At 43.0% G+C, this 16088-nt stretch overlaps 1 protein-coding gene across 1 annotated transcript; it reads right to left on the bottom strand.

Moving 5' to 3' along the window:
* Positions 1-1273: 1273 nt before the first annotated feature.
* Positions 1274-15529, bottom strand: NRBF2 (nuclear receptor binding factor 2). The gene is made up of 4 exons (XM_048311827.1): positions 15389-15529; positions 5616-5700; positions 3897-3937; positions 1274-2804 (listed from the first exon to the last, which is right to left on the bottom strand). The coding sequence occupies exons 1-4, from the start codon at positions 15440-15442 to the stop codon at positions 2088-2090; spliced, it is 897 nt and encodes a 298-aa protein (XP_048167784.1). The 5' UTR covers positions 15443-15529; the 3' UTR covers positions 1274-2087.
* Positions 15530-16088: the final 559 nt, after the last annotated feature.

Here is a 16088-nt window from a genome sequence, read left to right as displayed (position 1 = left end):
ACAAACAAACAATTGCATTGCAGGAGAGGGAGAAGTTTTAACACCACTTTCAAAAGTGGCAGTGTGGAGTTTTGCCCGTACTCGGCCATCCTTCCCACAGAGAAGCAGCTTCTTTCAGATCTGGTGTTTTGTCTATGCAGCTATACATGAAGGGACAGTTTAGTCTTAAAATCGAGAAGGTAGAGCTTGCAATTCCCGTGCTTCCACCTCTGAGTGGAATCCTGACTTCAACAGACCTAAAAATTGCTTCCTTCTCCTATAGCTGCCATTTGCAGACACCACCGAAATGTCTGTCTGTAGTTAACAGCCCTGAGCTGCCACCCTGGCAGTGGCATGAGGTAGGTGCTTAAATAATTTTATTTCCATCTTGTAAGCACATGCTATTTGCTTTGCTTTACTTACATGACTAGAAACACTGTCCTCCTCTGCCTTGTTACCTGGAATAGTCAGCCAGGCAGGGGCCAGCAGCGACTGGGACTTGCCTTTTGGTGGGAGCAGTGAGCTGGGGCTGACCTGGAACAGGTCACCTCATCATAGCTGGATGGGGCTATTTGCTAAACTGCTCCAACTGAAAAATAACTTTTATTTCCCCAGCAAGATTAGATTCCAGCTACAATTCAGCACAAGGCACCTCCCCTAATGAACTTGTCTTACCTCTGTTTCCATAGACTTTTTCTAACCTCCAGTCCCTATGCTCCTTCAAGCACAGAAGACACCAGGTATACAGAAGTAAGGGGAGAATTTGCACAGCAGTAAGGTGTTCTTGCTGCACTTCCAAGTCTATTCTGGAAGAAAAATGCACTCTTAGAAAGCAAGCACAAGAATAACTTAAAATGGTGTAGCTTGCAATACTGAACACTTCACTAATCAGTAACAGCAGAAGGTATTGATGCCTCCACTACATACCGGAACCCCGCGGGAAAGCCCCAGTTGGGCTCCAGGGCAGGGGCTGAGCCACACTGGAAGGGCCGGCTGTGAGGAGGCCGCACGGCCCTGCTCAGACCCAGCACTGTTCCTACAGCTCCTGCTGGGCTGTGCCCCAGCAAACCCAAGGAACTGCTCTGCTGATGCTCCAGCGCTCTGCAGTGCTGGAACCCGGCTGTCAGCCAGGTCACTGCACAGGTGGGCAAGGCCCTCTGAATTCATCCCAGCTTTCTTGAATTTGCTGAATGATGAACACAGAAGCTCAGCTGTAGGTGTATTCTAACACTTAGTGCAAGTACTAATTTGTTCTTTATACTCTGAAGCATTTGAACAGATGTATCAGACAGTGTCAAAACACCTTGGTTTTTATTTTCCTGTCCTTTTTGAATCAGGTTAAGCTGTAAACAATTTCTTTTTCAATCAAATACTGCCAGCTAGAATTACTTCCATTCATGCATCACTGAAAACAAAAAGGGTATTTTTCCTTAAGTATAGATTTTTCATTTTAAACCATGTCACTTTATACAGAAACCAATAGCTAGATTCAATGCACCCTGATTAGTTATGTAAACAGATAACCCCAAAAAAACCCCCTCATCAACAGAACTAATAAGTTGGTTCCTTCATAGAATGGAAATTAAAATCTCTCCTGACTTGAGGTTAATGTGGTCAGGAGTACAGTGTGGCACATAAATCCATCTAGGAGGTGTATAAATTGCACTGTATCTGAATTAACAAAGTTATGCATAATGAAATGCACAAATTCATGCTAGGAAGCATTTTTCAATATGAAGTGGCAGCCAACTGGCAACCATAACAGTTAGGTTCTGCACCATCATTTATGGCATTATAGGTAACTATTACATATAGCATACTTAAAAACCCTGAAGGATTGTGTTACTTGAAACATTCTCCAGGCAGTCGTTTGGTTTGAAACATTGGGAGAAAGACTGAAGAGCTCACCATCTTATACCAACTATGGTACCTTTAACTTCCATGAAGTAGATCAGATATGATGTGTATTTCACAGTAACAAAGTTGCTTAATGCCTTTTCTCCAACAGTAGGATTGTGGTAAATGTTTCTGCCCTCAGATCACCATTGTCCTGGTGGCTTTCCCTTTTCTCAAGTTTGGGTAACTACACTGAGCACTTTTCCTGGTTTTTAGCTATTCATCAGCCCTTTCAGTATATCGTCGGAGAGTTCCAGCAGCGGGAGTTCAGGGGACGGGATGTCCAGCGGGGGAAGGTTGGGTATTGGAATGTCCTTTGCCTTCCCAGCAGTTGTTGCAAACTTCTGCCAAGTTGCAGCTGAAGAAGCAGATTCCGAGTGCTGCTGCAGACCCCACAACTCTGACTTCTCGACAAAGTCAGCATCTACATCCAACTCCTTGTCTACTGGAGATTTTTGGAGTCTAGCTCTTTCTGCTTTTAACTGCTTATTCTCTCTCCTTAATCTCTCATTTTCAGCTACAAGAGATTCTATGAGCTGTTTCAAATCTGCAATTTTGGTTGCCTGCTCTTCTATTATTGTTTTGTCATCTTTTGGCGCTTTACTCCCCATACATGCTTCCACTGGCTCCTTTTTTTTCTGAAGCAGAAATAAAAGTGTATCTGGGTCCCTGTCAAAGACACCCCGAATATCCTGTGAATGTTTCTCTGTGGAAGAGCTGTATTTCTGAGTAACAGGAACCAGTATGTTTTGATCATCAGAGTCTTCAGCAGATGGCTTGTAAGAAGTCTGAAGATGTGTGGCTGCTTCCTTGTCAGCACTCTGCTGGGCTTTCAGCTTTTCCTCCCTCTTTGCCCTTTTCCACCTCTCCTGGATGAGCAGTAACTGTTTCATATGACTATCCCTTTGTAATTCCAGTGATAGCTGAGCCTGAGTAAGAACAAGATTAAACAATTTAGTTGGTGATCCCTAATCCCACCCAAATATCCACACACATTAAGTTACATGTGTGTAAATATTTACATAAACAGCATCACCACATGCCCAAGGGGGGGAGCTTTTGTCATTCAGACACTAAATCCAACAGGATGCGCTCTCTGCTTGTGCAGTGCAACAGAATCAGATACATCACCCAAATGTAGCATAACTCTGGTCTCTTTGTTTGAAAGTCACTGATCAGGCTACACCACCTCTGGGCAAAGGCACCTGGAGTTTAACTGACCTGTGACCAACACCAGGACAGAAGAGACTCACTTGGCATGCATGGCCACACTCTGCCTAAACAATGCAAACTTTCTGTATGCTTCTGTGATGGTATCTGTGTAGACATATCAATAACACCCAAAATGAAGCAGCAAATTGCTCCAAGGCCAGGTATGGTCCCAAATGATTCAGCCACGTTTAATGAAGGGGGTGGCATAGTTGTTATTAACTCACCTGGGCGAAAGACCATTTTTCTACAAGAATGACCCGCTGGAGCAAAGACAGATGTCTCATCTCCAAGGGTTATTTGATTTCATAATATTAGCTAAACTCGAAGCCTGCTGCTACGAAAGTGCTGAGCAGACTACACTACTCCATTCACGGATAGACTTGTGGAATGGATAAAAAAAGTGTCAGGGCTGTTGTTCTAGAGATCCCCCAGTCAGGCTTCATTAAACCAAAATGACATACTGTAGATGAAATGCCTGGCTTTTTGTCTCAGCAAAATACTAAGTTGCCTCACAGATAAAGTTCAACGTGACACTAATTTTGTCACCTACTTGAAGATGTCTGGCAGACTAGAAAGTTGGAGACCCCTTGGATGGGTTATTTCTCTTGTCCCTGCTCCATATAAACTTGGAAAAACTCTCTAGGAAGATTAGTATTACCACACTTGTGAAACTCCTGGGGCAGCTGCCAAGGGTTCAGAAAATTTTGCAGAGGGTAATGCCCGGGAGGGATGTGGTCAGACACAACGGGACACACGGGCGCAGCACAGAGCTGTGGCTGGCTCTGGCATCTGCCACGCTCTGGTCTCACCTGCTCCGACTGGGTCAGCTTCATCGCGTCCGTAAGGTACCCTGTGGGACAGAACATCCATCAGCACTTATGGCACGGCTGCAAAACCTGAACGCTTCTAGAACAGCCAAGAAAAGCCTTCAGACCTGTGTGCTCGATCCCCACATAAAGGCAGCAGTCTAGAGGCAAAGTATTTACCCAATTACAGCGGCTGGAAACACCTGCTGTTTTTCAGAAGTCTGAAAAAATTACTGTAAGATCTTGTAAAACTAGATCTACACCCTTCCCGTGGTATCCTGTTGGCTTGGGTTGCTCCAGTTTGTTTTTAGAACAGCAGAAACTTCCAGAAAGTCCCAGAAGAAAAGCTTTCCCATGAAGGGAAGAAACATAGCTAAGGACCAGACTTCTAACATATAAGCCGTCTATAACAAAATGCGACACGTAGGATGCTCTTGCCTATGGCACCACCCATTTTATGAAGTCATGCTTTTAAGTTACATTCATGAAGAAAAGTTATGGTCTTTAGTTCCTCACTTTTTTCACCAACTTCCCCTCCAAACCAGAAAATGTGCTGGCTTAAGGGTCAGAGCAGCCCTTTAGACTTTGAGCATATCTTACTAGTGCTGAGAACGACAACGTGTGAGAAATGCTCAGCCAAATCTGGAATGATGCAAGACAATGGCAGAGAATCATCAAAGAAAAGCAAGAAGCATTCATTGTATTTTTGGGTTTTGTCTTGGTATATGAAATGAAAGAAAAGAAAAAGAAAAGTGCATTTTAGAATATTAGTGCAATCCCTCATCACTCTGCGTATTCATAAATAGCAAAGAAACTATTAGTTTCTCACTTTATGGGGGTTTCTAGTATTTATGAATGGAAAGCAAGAACGCCTGGTATCTAGGTTACCATGTTCAGAGTAGCCACTTACTTTGTCTTTACACAAGCCCTGTCCCTGAAAATGTCCTACTTGTTGCACCAATTAAGACCTCCTCTTTCTTCTGCCAAGTAGCTGCCACACTGTCAGAGAGCTGAGGGACTCCAACACAAATAATTAAGCAGGACTATTTAAATGGACAGGTAAATGCACAAGATCTCACACAGGAAAGGCTGTCCCTGCAGTGTTGAGGCCTGTGATGCAATCTGCTGTTTTGCTCAGGTTCTGGGGAGCTCATCACCTGTTCTTAGCTACCTTGATGCAGACATTAGGAAAGGGAAGATTTGTAAGCAAACATTTGTCCTTTACCAACAGAGAAAGCACTGTGACCTCGCCTACGAAAGCAGTGAAGAAAATGCAAAGTATAAACTGGCTTACAGCAGGTACCCAACTTCAGTCTGTGCATACCACAAGGTGTTGGCTTCATCTTCAGTCAACAACTGCCTTCACAGTGATAACCACCCCCAATCTAAACAACTTTGAAAATGTCTGTCTTTAGCTGCTCATATGAGAAAAAAGGTTTGCAAAAGGATTCTTGATCTGGACTGAAAAACAAATTCACATTTTAAAAATAAAAATTTTGCAAGTAACTAGACATTCTACTTACACAGAATCATAGAATCTGCTGAGTTGGAAGGGACCCACCAGGACCACTGAGGCCGACTCCTGGCCCTGTGCAGGACACCCCAAGAATCCCATGTGCCCGAGAGCGTTGTCCAAACACTTCTTGAACTCAAGACAGGCTTGGTGCATGCAAATCTAGAAACTGATTTTAAGAGCTGAAATGTGAGAAATAACCTACTCACCAGCGGCTTTTCTGTGACAAGAAATTGCTTCTTCATATTTCCCTGCTGCCAACAAGCGGTCTGCTTTTCTGCTTTGCTGGTGAGCCTTAAAATTAAAAAAAGAGCACTGTGTCAGTGAGGGGTAATGGACAAATAGTTATACCTGTCTTAAAAATAACCAGTATATCTAAGAAACCCGCACTGATCCCAGTTCTCAGGCTTTTAGGCTCAGATCTTCACTCCCTTCCAAGCTTTGTAATTGGACTTCTTTAATACTACTTTAGAAAAGCCTGTACTGTTAAGAACTGAAGTTTGTTAATGCAGCAAAACTGGTGTGTACACAACAAAATACTTTTGAAGCTGTTCCTCAGAAAGTACATGTTTTCCTTTCTAGGCAGACACCATAGTCATGTAGAAAGAGCGTTAGGCCAAAAGAAGTTACAGGAAGTTTTAAGTATTTTGGACCAATTTACCTGGCAGAATGCAAGATATTTGAATTGTGTTACATCTTACAGCTGATTAGACATTTTCTGCTGCCCCATGCCCAAGACATTTTGCCTCTTGGGTGAATAAATTGGGTTTTTGTGTCTGCAGCTTACACCAATTAATGGTAGCAGCACAGCCATAGTTAAAAGTATTAAAGTCACGTTGTTGCTGTACAACAGTTAAATCTATACTAGTGTTTGTAAACCACTAATGTAAACCACCAACACAGACTAAGGTTGTCGCTGAAAGCAAGCATTTGATGCAAGTATTTGCATATGCTCAGTGAGAAACAGTATTGCATAACCAGCACTGCAACATTCAGGAGAGCAAGTCTTCTTTGTCATTACTACAAGACACGGATTTTCTGGCCCTTCCTCCAAGACAAGCTGTGTAATGTGAAAGGCTACAAGCACTGGCTGGTGAGACTGTCAGCTACACACACTGCTCAGGACTGCTTTACTACATGTTGAGCTTGAAGTAAACACACATCAGGTACTGATACTTACATGGTACTTATATTAACATCCATTTAAAATACAAGTCCCAAAATGCAGGTCAGTTTGTCAGCTTGCCAAGTGGAGTTATGCCCTACAGTGTTATAGTAAGTTCAGTTTTCTACCAGAATCTTAGCAGCTCTGACACCACAGAAGAGAATGACTTGTACAGAAAACACCCGTTTGGGCAACAGCTGTTCTTAAGCAATCCCTGGCACTTATATCACTCCATGAAGACATTTGGCTTTCCTGAAACTGATTTCATATGCTAATATGGTGTGTTCTTAAAAAATCTAAAACACAACTCCTTGATTCTTCACAACAAGTACTCTTTGTTACATTCTTCTTCCTCACCTTCACTGAATCCTCAGAGCATTGTCAGCATTTCCCATTTCTTCTACCCTGAGGTTAAATAATCTCAGAAGAGGAAGTGTTTTTCTACTAGAAAATCATCTGGTTTATGGCATTTTTCTATGGACTCCTACAAATGACATACGCCAGAAAGATAAACTTATTTCCCATTGGTATGAACAAACAGTATCAGCACAGATAGAGCCATCTCCTTGGTTATTCCTGGCAGCTTGATTACAATTACAAACTAGCTGTGTCATGGACATAAAAACACCTGAGCTAGTTCTTTGCAAAACAATTTTTCAGTAAATTAGTATTGATACAGCTGCTTCTGCAAATTGCATGGGCAGGTCTAAAAAAAAACAGGGAAAGAGGAAACAGAATAGCCAGAGACAGAAGAACTAAGAAAGCAATTCAACAAGTCAGGGGACAAGTTCCATTTACTAGTTTTTACATATAAGAATTTGAGTCCCATTGTTTTCAAAGATTATCCACGTGTGTTTTAAACTGCTGGAGTATGATCTTACTCAAATCACTTAAGCACACGCAGAACATCTGAGGACATTCCGTTCTTATTTGATTGAGCGATTAAACTATTTCCATTCTCAATTAACTTCCAGTGATGCTGAAGAGAGTCTGAAGAAGTTGGGCTGAACTGTAAATAAAATTAGGAAAACAAGAGTCCATAGATGCTGGCAAAAACAAGACCTAGAGTCCTCTGATGACAAGGTCACAACGCCTTTCTTCATCTTACATCAAAATATACGTGTCAGGCCATCTTACTCTGATGCAACAGACTTCCCAATGGAAACAACAGGAGCTACAGCAGAGAAAAATTAGTTTTAAGCACAGCCCTGTGTGAGAAAACTAGCTGTTTTGCAGTCAGCCATGGGCAAGGAATTCCTCTTTTCCTGTCTTTTCCTGACAGGTTGACAAGAAAATATTTGCTCATTTATTCTAACCTGTGTTTGTTCCAATTAGTTGATTGTGGAAATTAGTGGTGCTGTTTCCTAGCAGCAAGTGATGAAGCTGCAGCAGAAGTATTTGGATGCTCAATAGCCATTATCATAGATGAGATTCTACATCCTGTCTACTCTGCTGGTTTATTCTTTGTGCTCTGTTACACTCAACCACGCAGCTTCAAACCATTGTTAGCAAAGCTATTTTAAACTTAGAGTGGCCTGTATCCCATTATAAAACTGGCAATGGAAGAACTGGTCCTCTATCATAAAGAGAAGAAGATTACTCTCAAGTTCATCCCCAGTCTGATGTTATGCTAGAGGAAGGTATTTACACAACAGCTCTGGAGCTGCAGTGCTGGTTCCCAGCAGATTCAAGCAGGACTGCTTTGACTTTGGTCTTGCTGCTGTGATTGCAGAAACACCTGCTGCTTGACTATGGTGGGTTTATAGATCTTATTTCTCTTTCCTCTTCCACTTGCAGTGCTGGAAATTAACGTAGGATGGGGTGTAAGAATAATTATAATTTATTAACCAGCTATGGAATTGAAAAAGGGAAGCAGGTTGACAACTACTTCCACATGTCCCTCCCAACCCTGATGAGCCGGAATTCCCAGTAGGCAAATGGACAGGTCTAACAACTTGACTCTTGTAAAAGGGAGCAGGTGTGAGTGAAGGATGGCCCAGCTAAAAACCTTCCTCACCTTGCTCCAACGTCTTTGGTTCTTAAGAGATTTGTACAAGCCTTACTGTGTGACTTGAAGCACTCTGGACCAACTGCAGAAGGTAAAGTAGGCATTTTTCCACACACTTTCCAAATGTAGTTGAGATGCTGAGGGATGATACCTGCTTTTGTAAGTTTGTACTGCTGTTCTAGGGAAGTGTTCCTATTTGGTTTTTCCACCCAACTAGCCCAAATCATTGCCTGTGTAATCTCTGAACAGCAGAATAAAATCCAATCAAACAATTCTCTCAAACAGCAATGAGGGTCTCCTCTTTACCTACAGCTTTCTTTAACCAAAATCTAACACTCCACTTCTTTGGTTTTCTTTTTCCTACTATAGACTAGATAATGATGAGACTGCAGGCTGTGAGAAACTAAGTCATAAGGCCCACTTGCCAGATCTACTGATGTTCCCTCAAAGGAAAAAATAACAATGTTAGTCTTCTTTCTAGAGATAGCATACTGTTACAACTTAAAGGACTACCACAGTAGGATCCCAGCTTAGGTTGGAGGGGTAAGGAGGGAAAGCTGCTACCTTTCCCACACAATTCTAGTAGATCGCTAGCTATCATAGAAAGGAGCATAACAGGAAAAAACCTGTTTGATTCAACAGTATTTTTAGAAGGCAGATGTAATACTACTCATTTTCAAACAGAGTAGGTCTACTACCCTCTCCTAAGAGCAGTCATTTGCAACAGTACTCCTGTAGCTGAGACAGACATGTTTTGTTTTTCTCTGTTCCACTAATGGGAACAGCTCTTCACTGGACAAAGCCTTGCACAAGATGTTAAGCTTACAGCCTTCTCTGTATATTACAAGGGACTCTCCAGAAAATGATGTATTTTAATGTGATTATGGAGCACAGATTACAGTGCTTTACTTAAAATGACAAAGGTAGGAAAAATCCAGCTGCTAAAATGATGGGGCCTGATGAAAGCTTAACTGCAAAGAAGTTTCTGTTTGTAAATGTTTTAAGTGAAACCACTGTTTGATGCTGCTATCATCCATTTTATGGTATGGACTGTGCATACCAGTTATTCTTGCCAGAAAAGATCAATACCTGTGCTCTCTTACTGCTGAAACAAAGAGGAAGGGCTTTTTTGAGAGAGGAGGGATCTATTTCAGGATTTGTTTCCCTATGGATATAGGTCTGTTTTCCATTTTGAACAGTCAGAAAGTGCATGCTGCTTCTGTATTATCCAGAAGAGTGCTAAGTGTTTTCCATGTGGGTGTTTACAGCAGCAAGCTACAAAGGGTGGGATGAGTTGGTGCACCATGGTTCTCCCCACCCCACACACACTCTGTCAGTGCTACACCTACAGAAGCCTCTTTCAAACCCATTCTTACCAGGAAATGGTGAATTTAGAAAGGTTTGAATGTGTATGTCCTCATATGCAGTGAAAAAATGGAATGAAAAGAGAATACAAGTGTAAAACTTTACGTGAGAGGTCCAAGAATAAACTATGGCTATCCATTTATTAAAAAAAAAAAAAAAAAAAAGTGCAACCTTGATCAGGGTGACCATGGAAAATGTTTGTATTTACTGGCAGTTACACTAAAAGCAAAAATAATGAAGAGTTGTACTGTAACTTATGCTAAATAATGAGAATATATTTGCAGTAAGACTAAAGAAATGGTAATGGTGTAGCTTTACCAAGAGAAGCAAACCCCCACTTTTAAATACTTGTATTCTGTAGAGAAAGATGACTAAAGGAGAACCAAAAAATGGCAGAACCCATTGTGGCTGTTCAACCAAGACCACTAGTCACATGTTAGCTCAATTTTCTGTTTTTGAAAGCCTGTATTTAGCAAGGTTGACAGAACAATGACTCAACTGTGTAAATTATAGGTTAGTGTTCCTATAGAGCAAAACAAGTATGTGACACTCTCATGAGAATGTTAATGCTGAGAATACAGACTCCTCACTCAGTTTGTATTGAATTGTAAAGATGTTAAAGTTCAACTTGCATGTAAGCAAGAGTATTAGACTTTAAATATACAGGCAGGTGAGCAACCAGTTGTTTAGGCAACCCCCATTAATTCACTGAATAGCTCTAATTGACTACACGTGTGTTCCCAACCTATTCCAAGTTTCAGATAAAATGGTTAGTCTGAGTTCCTCACCATGCAAATGCAATTAAGAGATCTGGAATGAACCCAACTTGCATTTACACTCCTCAGGTTAGGTGGAGTCTTCAAAACCCCATACAGGCAGAGCTGCAGCCCTTTCCCTGATCACCTGCACCTTCATTAAGGTGTGGTATCCTTTTACCTACTGCATAGTCAAATCAACCTCATTCGCTTCCTTTTCATCCATTTAGTATGATAAAAGCACTAAATGCTTCAACTTGTTTGTCAGAGCCATGTTCACAGACTCACAGAATGAATCAGGTTGGAAAAGACAGTGAGATTGAGTTCAGCCTATGACTGAACACCCCCGTGGCAGTACTGAGGGTCATGTCCAGTCTTTCCTTATCCAGGGACGGTGACTCTACCACCTCCCTGGGGAATTTTGTATGCCTACAGTTCTCAGCTGCTTTGGCAATGTTCTTTTTGTCCCCATATATAATGTCACAGCTGGTACTACACAGGTCTTGCTAACTGGAGGTTACAAGCTAAGTGAGAACTGTTCCATCACCCTGATAAACAAAACCAGTCTGGGCCTCTGTATCTAGCCCTAAACCACATGGCTCAAGCTGTTACAGCAACTGAGCTACCTCTCAGCAGGAGCATCTGAACCATTACAACAAATTGTCCAGTGAACAAGCTTCCAAGAGCAACAATTTCAAAACAAGTGGGGCAGAAAGGCTTCAGCTGTGGCTTCAGTCTGTCTCACCAGGCCTCTCTGAGATGGCTTCATTTGGGTCTTTAAACTGCTGGTCATGCTTACTCAGAGCTGAACTCTGTGGCTTGATGACAGGCACGTAATGTCAGTGTGACACAGCAGAAACGCACTGCTGGTAGGTACCCAAACAGCACAGGTACAGCGAGGAAATAATGCTTGTCAAGCACCCATCACTTAGCTAATTATGTTCTTGACTGGGAGCTGCTGCAAGTTGTTTTATGTGCCACAAGGAACAGTTTTGTGTTGTACAAATCAGTTGTACTTTTACAGCAGTTATATGTCTGCACACAACAGTGTTGAGCTTTTCCAAGGTGGCTATTACTGATCTGGCTGTTCAGCTGATGAGGATCTGATGCACCTCCAGTCACTTTACTCAGACATGCTGCTGCCTCTGGGTGTTCACACTTTTCAGTTCTCCCACCGCTGTGGTAAAAACAGACTTTGTGTTAAGCATGTCTGTCTAGCGATACTTCTCCTTTTGTTACCTTACAAGCTTGTTCTCTCTAATTTGAATTCAGAATTGAGTGCATCTGCCTTTTTTTTTTGGTTCATTTTACACTGGAAGATCAAGTATAGCAGCTTCCAGGTTAAGATTTTTTTTAAAAAAGCAAAGAAAACAAATGGGGTTCAATGGATGTTTCTGTAGATTAACATAATATTCCTGGTTTTCCAGTGAAAATAACAGAACTGCAGGCTGGCATTAAGTCTCAAACACAATAGTCTGCATGGTTTATATCCTTTGGTTTCTAGTGAACTTTCATAGATGTTTTCTATTTTCTCCTCCTACACTTCCATATTGCATATTTATTCTGCTTTTTATTTTGACTTTGCGTGGATGCAGTATTACCTCACTTTGAAATAATTCGTTAGAGTAAACCATTGATTGGCTTGCACCGGAATGGTTGCTACCAGTGGCTTACAGCATTAATACTAAAAGCTCTCATTATATGAGATTCTTGGAATACACATTTTGTGCTATTCTCACTCCAGCTACCTGTCTGTGCTTTCTGATTTTCACCAAAACAGCAGGTCTTCAAGCTGGGTCCTTTATGCTTCAGGACACTTAAAAGGTGATAAGATATTCACCAGATTTTGGACTGTATTTTATCATAAATGATAATGCTACTACCTTGCAGGAAGAATACAAGGTAGAGGTGGTATGGCTCCTTACCTACAGGACAATACTGAGCTGTTAAAGTAGAATCTGCAGAGTTATGAAGTCCTGGGTGTCAAACTCTGTTTAAGGAGCAATCTGTAGTCTCTTCCTGGGGTTAATACTATTTGCTTCACTTTTACTGCGTTACTTCCAAGCTTCTGATAGTCAGCAGTGTGTAGTTGTGCTTTTTAACTTGTAACTTTTGCTCCTATACCTAAGATTAAAATCATGGCTGGATGTGAGATCAAAATTCTTTGCCTAAATCAGATGGCAGTAGGAATTGCCCCTACAGCAAGCAGCACAGAGAAGGTCTTAAGATGCTCTGTAACAACATGCAGTATTCACAGAAGACTTATCTTCATGCTTTCACAGTAGAAGTTTTAATTTGTAAAAAGAATGGCGAGATGTTTTTGGGTTTGACACTGGATTATGTGTGAAATAAGTAATCAGCTGGGCTAGGTACCTGCTATATGGCTGCCTGCTGGTGCAGGGACTGCACTTAGTTGATGCTGGTTTTAAGTTCAGTGGCAAAACCTAAAAATTTTATTTGTAAGGTTGAAGAAGATTCAGTTCCATAATGATAAAAGATTATTTTAGGGAAATGTATCTTTCAGAAGTTGCAGAAAAAGAGCATAATGGAAGCCAGGAGAATACAAGATATGGCATTAAAGTGTAAGGGGTTTTTTTGTTGTTGGGGTTTTGTTTGTTGGTTTTGGTTTTTTGGTGGTGGTTTGTTTTTTTTTTTTTTGTTTTTTTGGTTTTTTTGTTTGTTTTTGTTTTTTGGTTTTTTGTGGTCAGATCAGCTGGCCAGGAAAATCAGGACAGTATCTATGCCTTCCAGTAACTAAGACTAGATGCTCTGATCCACAATTAATTTTTACAAGACAAAACAACATTCAAGTACTGTGGTAAATTCTCATGAAAAGCCTTAACTGATGAAAAATCAGTTTTGTGAAAATTGGCAAGCCGTGACATAATGAAAGAGGGGAAAATACCTTGTATTTAAGCCACTGATAGCAGCTAAATAAGACTAACGATTACTGTATCCACAATCACTTTGTAGTTTAGGTGTTGGGTGATTTGATGGGTTTGGTTGGCTTCAAGAAAAGTTTTTGTATTTCAGGACACTCTCAGGCAGTAGGACCATATTCACAGGCAATTTCATAATTTTGTGTACAAAAGTGTGTAAAACAACTTTTTTTTCCTGTATTGTGCATTACACAGAAGTGTCTTGACCTTACTGTCAGCCTGGAGCTACACAGGCATGGTAACTGCACACTCCTATTGTGGTCACAAGGTCATAAATCAGGCTTTAGTCACACTTGTGTCACTCCTACAATCTTTCTAAATGGTTTCAGTAAGAAACACTACTGACTAGTGATACTGCCAAAAAAGGTGCTACATTCAGACATTTACTAGCGAATGTATAATTATAATTTTCTCTTTAGAACCTTATGCACTAGATCTACATTTTAAAAAGGTTTTTACCGTGTTTGTGAAATAGCTATAGTTCAGCCCTCTTGCATTACCATGCTGTTAAGTTTGCCTGACTTTAACCCCATGGTATCAACAGGTTACAAGAGCTTTCCGATTTCCTGCTGTTCCTTATTTTAATCAGTCTTTCAGTAGACAGAGTAAAAAGTGAGACAGCACGATGCTGACATACTACAGATCTAAATAGATCATCTCCTTACTACACTGTCAGCCCTAATTCCATGGGTGGTCTGCAATGACAGTTCTCTAAGTCTTTCTGAAACTAGGGAGAGCAATCCAGAAATACCTGACTCTGTCGGCAAGGATTTGTCAGCACTGACACCATCCTGGTGTAAATAAGCTTTGATTAAAAACTAAACTGACACAAGTCTGAAGTTTGCATGGCGATGTCTGAACAACTCCTGGATCAAATTCGTTCCTGAAAGCAGTAGAGCTGTATTCCCAGTGTGCTGCCTCTGGCTAACTGGACTGCTGGACCAAAGCCTGTTTTCTAAGGGAATGCTCTGTGTGTCACCACATAGCCAAGATACAGCTTTGGTAAAACCCACAGGGCAGCAGAGAACTAACTCTTCTTGACCTCGATCTTGCCTATGGGGCAGAGACCTGCCAATTTAGGCTGTTTAACATCTGATAAGCTTTTGTGAAGATGCATTTTTCAGACCACCTGCGTTTCAGTTCAGGTTCCTTAGTAATTTAGTTTAAGCAGACCAATTACTGATTTAAGGTTGTAAAGCATTTCACCTTCCGAAATTAAAGGAAGCACTTAGCCAGTACTAGGCCCCGACAAGCCTCTAAAACTCTTGAAACTCTCGTGGATATGGCCTGTGTCATCCAGACGTTTCCTTTAGACGCTTCCTTCCTGAATTTCCCTTGTCCCTCGCTTTTGCAACGCCATGTCCCCACACACCCCTCCAATCTAAACAAGCCAGGACACGGACCCCGGGTGGTTCCCCTCCCGCCGCGCTCCCGGGCACGGAGCAGCGCTGCCCCCGGCGGGACCGGGGCGAGCGCACCCTCCTCCCTCCCCGGAGCCGCCTCCGGCCCGGGACGGCCGCTGGGCCCCGTTCCCGTCCGGGCAGGGCCTGGCACGAGACCTGAACAGGTGTTTGGGGGGAAAGAAGGGCGGCGAGAGCCCCTTTTTCTGTTCAGGTCGCGCCTCTCCGCCCGGTTACCCGTGGGTAGGAGCCGAGGGGTGTCACCCTCTTCCCGCTGCCCGAGCGGCGGGAGCAGCGGCGGCACCAGCTGACAGGACGCCCCCGCCTTCCCCTCCACTCCCCGCGCTCACCAGGTTGAGGGGCCCCTCCATCACTTCCATGGGCGGCGGGGGCTGCGGGCACATGGGCGGGGGGCGCTCGCCGGTGCCCCCGGCCCGGCGCGTCCCGGCCCCGGCGCGGGTTGTAAACACGGCGGCCGCTTCCGCTCTGCCCGCGAGAGCCGGGCGCGCCTCGCGAGACTACGGGGCCGCGTCGCCGGGGCAACGGGCGCCGCGCGCGCCTCCCGCCCTGAGGGCAGAGCGCGGGTGGGGGGGGAAATCAGGAATAGAGAGGGATTTGTTCACCCTTCCCATAAGGGTGTGCCAGTCAACGAGGGTGAAGAAAAATAAATAAAGAAAAACGCCACCTTCCTTGCTTCTTGGAGAAGTTAAGACCTAAAGTGGTGAAGGGAAAAAGAAAAAAAAGGAAATCTTAGAATCGTAGGATATGCCGAGCTGGAAGGGACCCATCAGGATCATCGAGGCCAGCTCCTGGCCCTGCGCAGGACACCCCAAGAGTCACACCATGTGCTCAAGAGTGATGTCCAAACACTCCTTGAGCTCTGTCAGGCTTGGGGCCGTGACCACTTCCCTGGGGAGCCTGTTCAGTGCCCGACCTCCCTCTGGGGAAGAACCTTTTCTTGGCATCCAGCCTAAACATCCCCTAACTCAGCTTCGTGCCATTTTCTCGAGCCCTGTGAGTGGTCACGAGAGTGAAGAGATGAGTGCCTGC

The sequence above is a fragment of the Corvus hawaiiensis genome, chromosome 8, assembly GCF_020740725.1.
Source record: "Corvus hawaiiensis isolate bCorHaw1 chromosome 8, bCorHaw1.pri.cur, whole genome shotgun sequence".
Taxonomy (NCBI): Eukaryota; Metazoa; Chordata; class Aves; order Passeriformes; family Corvidae; genus Corvus; species Corvus hawaiiensis.
This window is presented reverse-complemented; position numbering and strand designations above follow the sequence as displayed.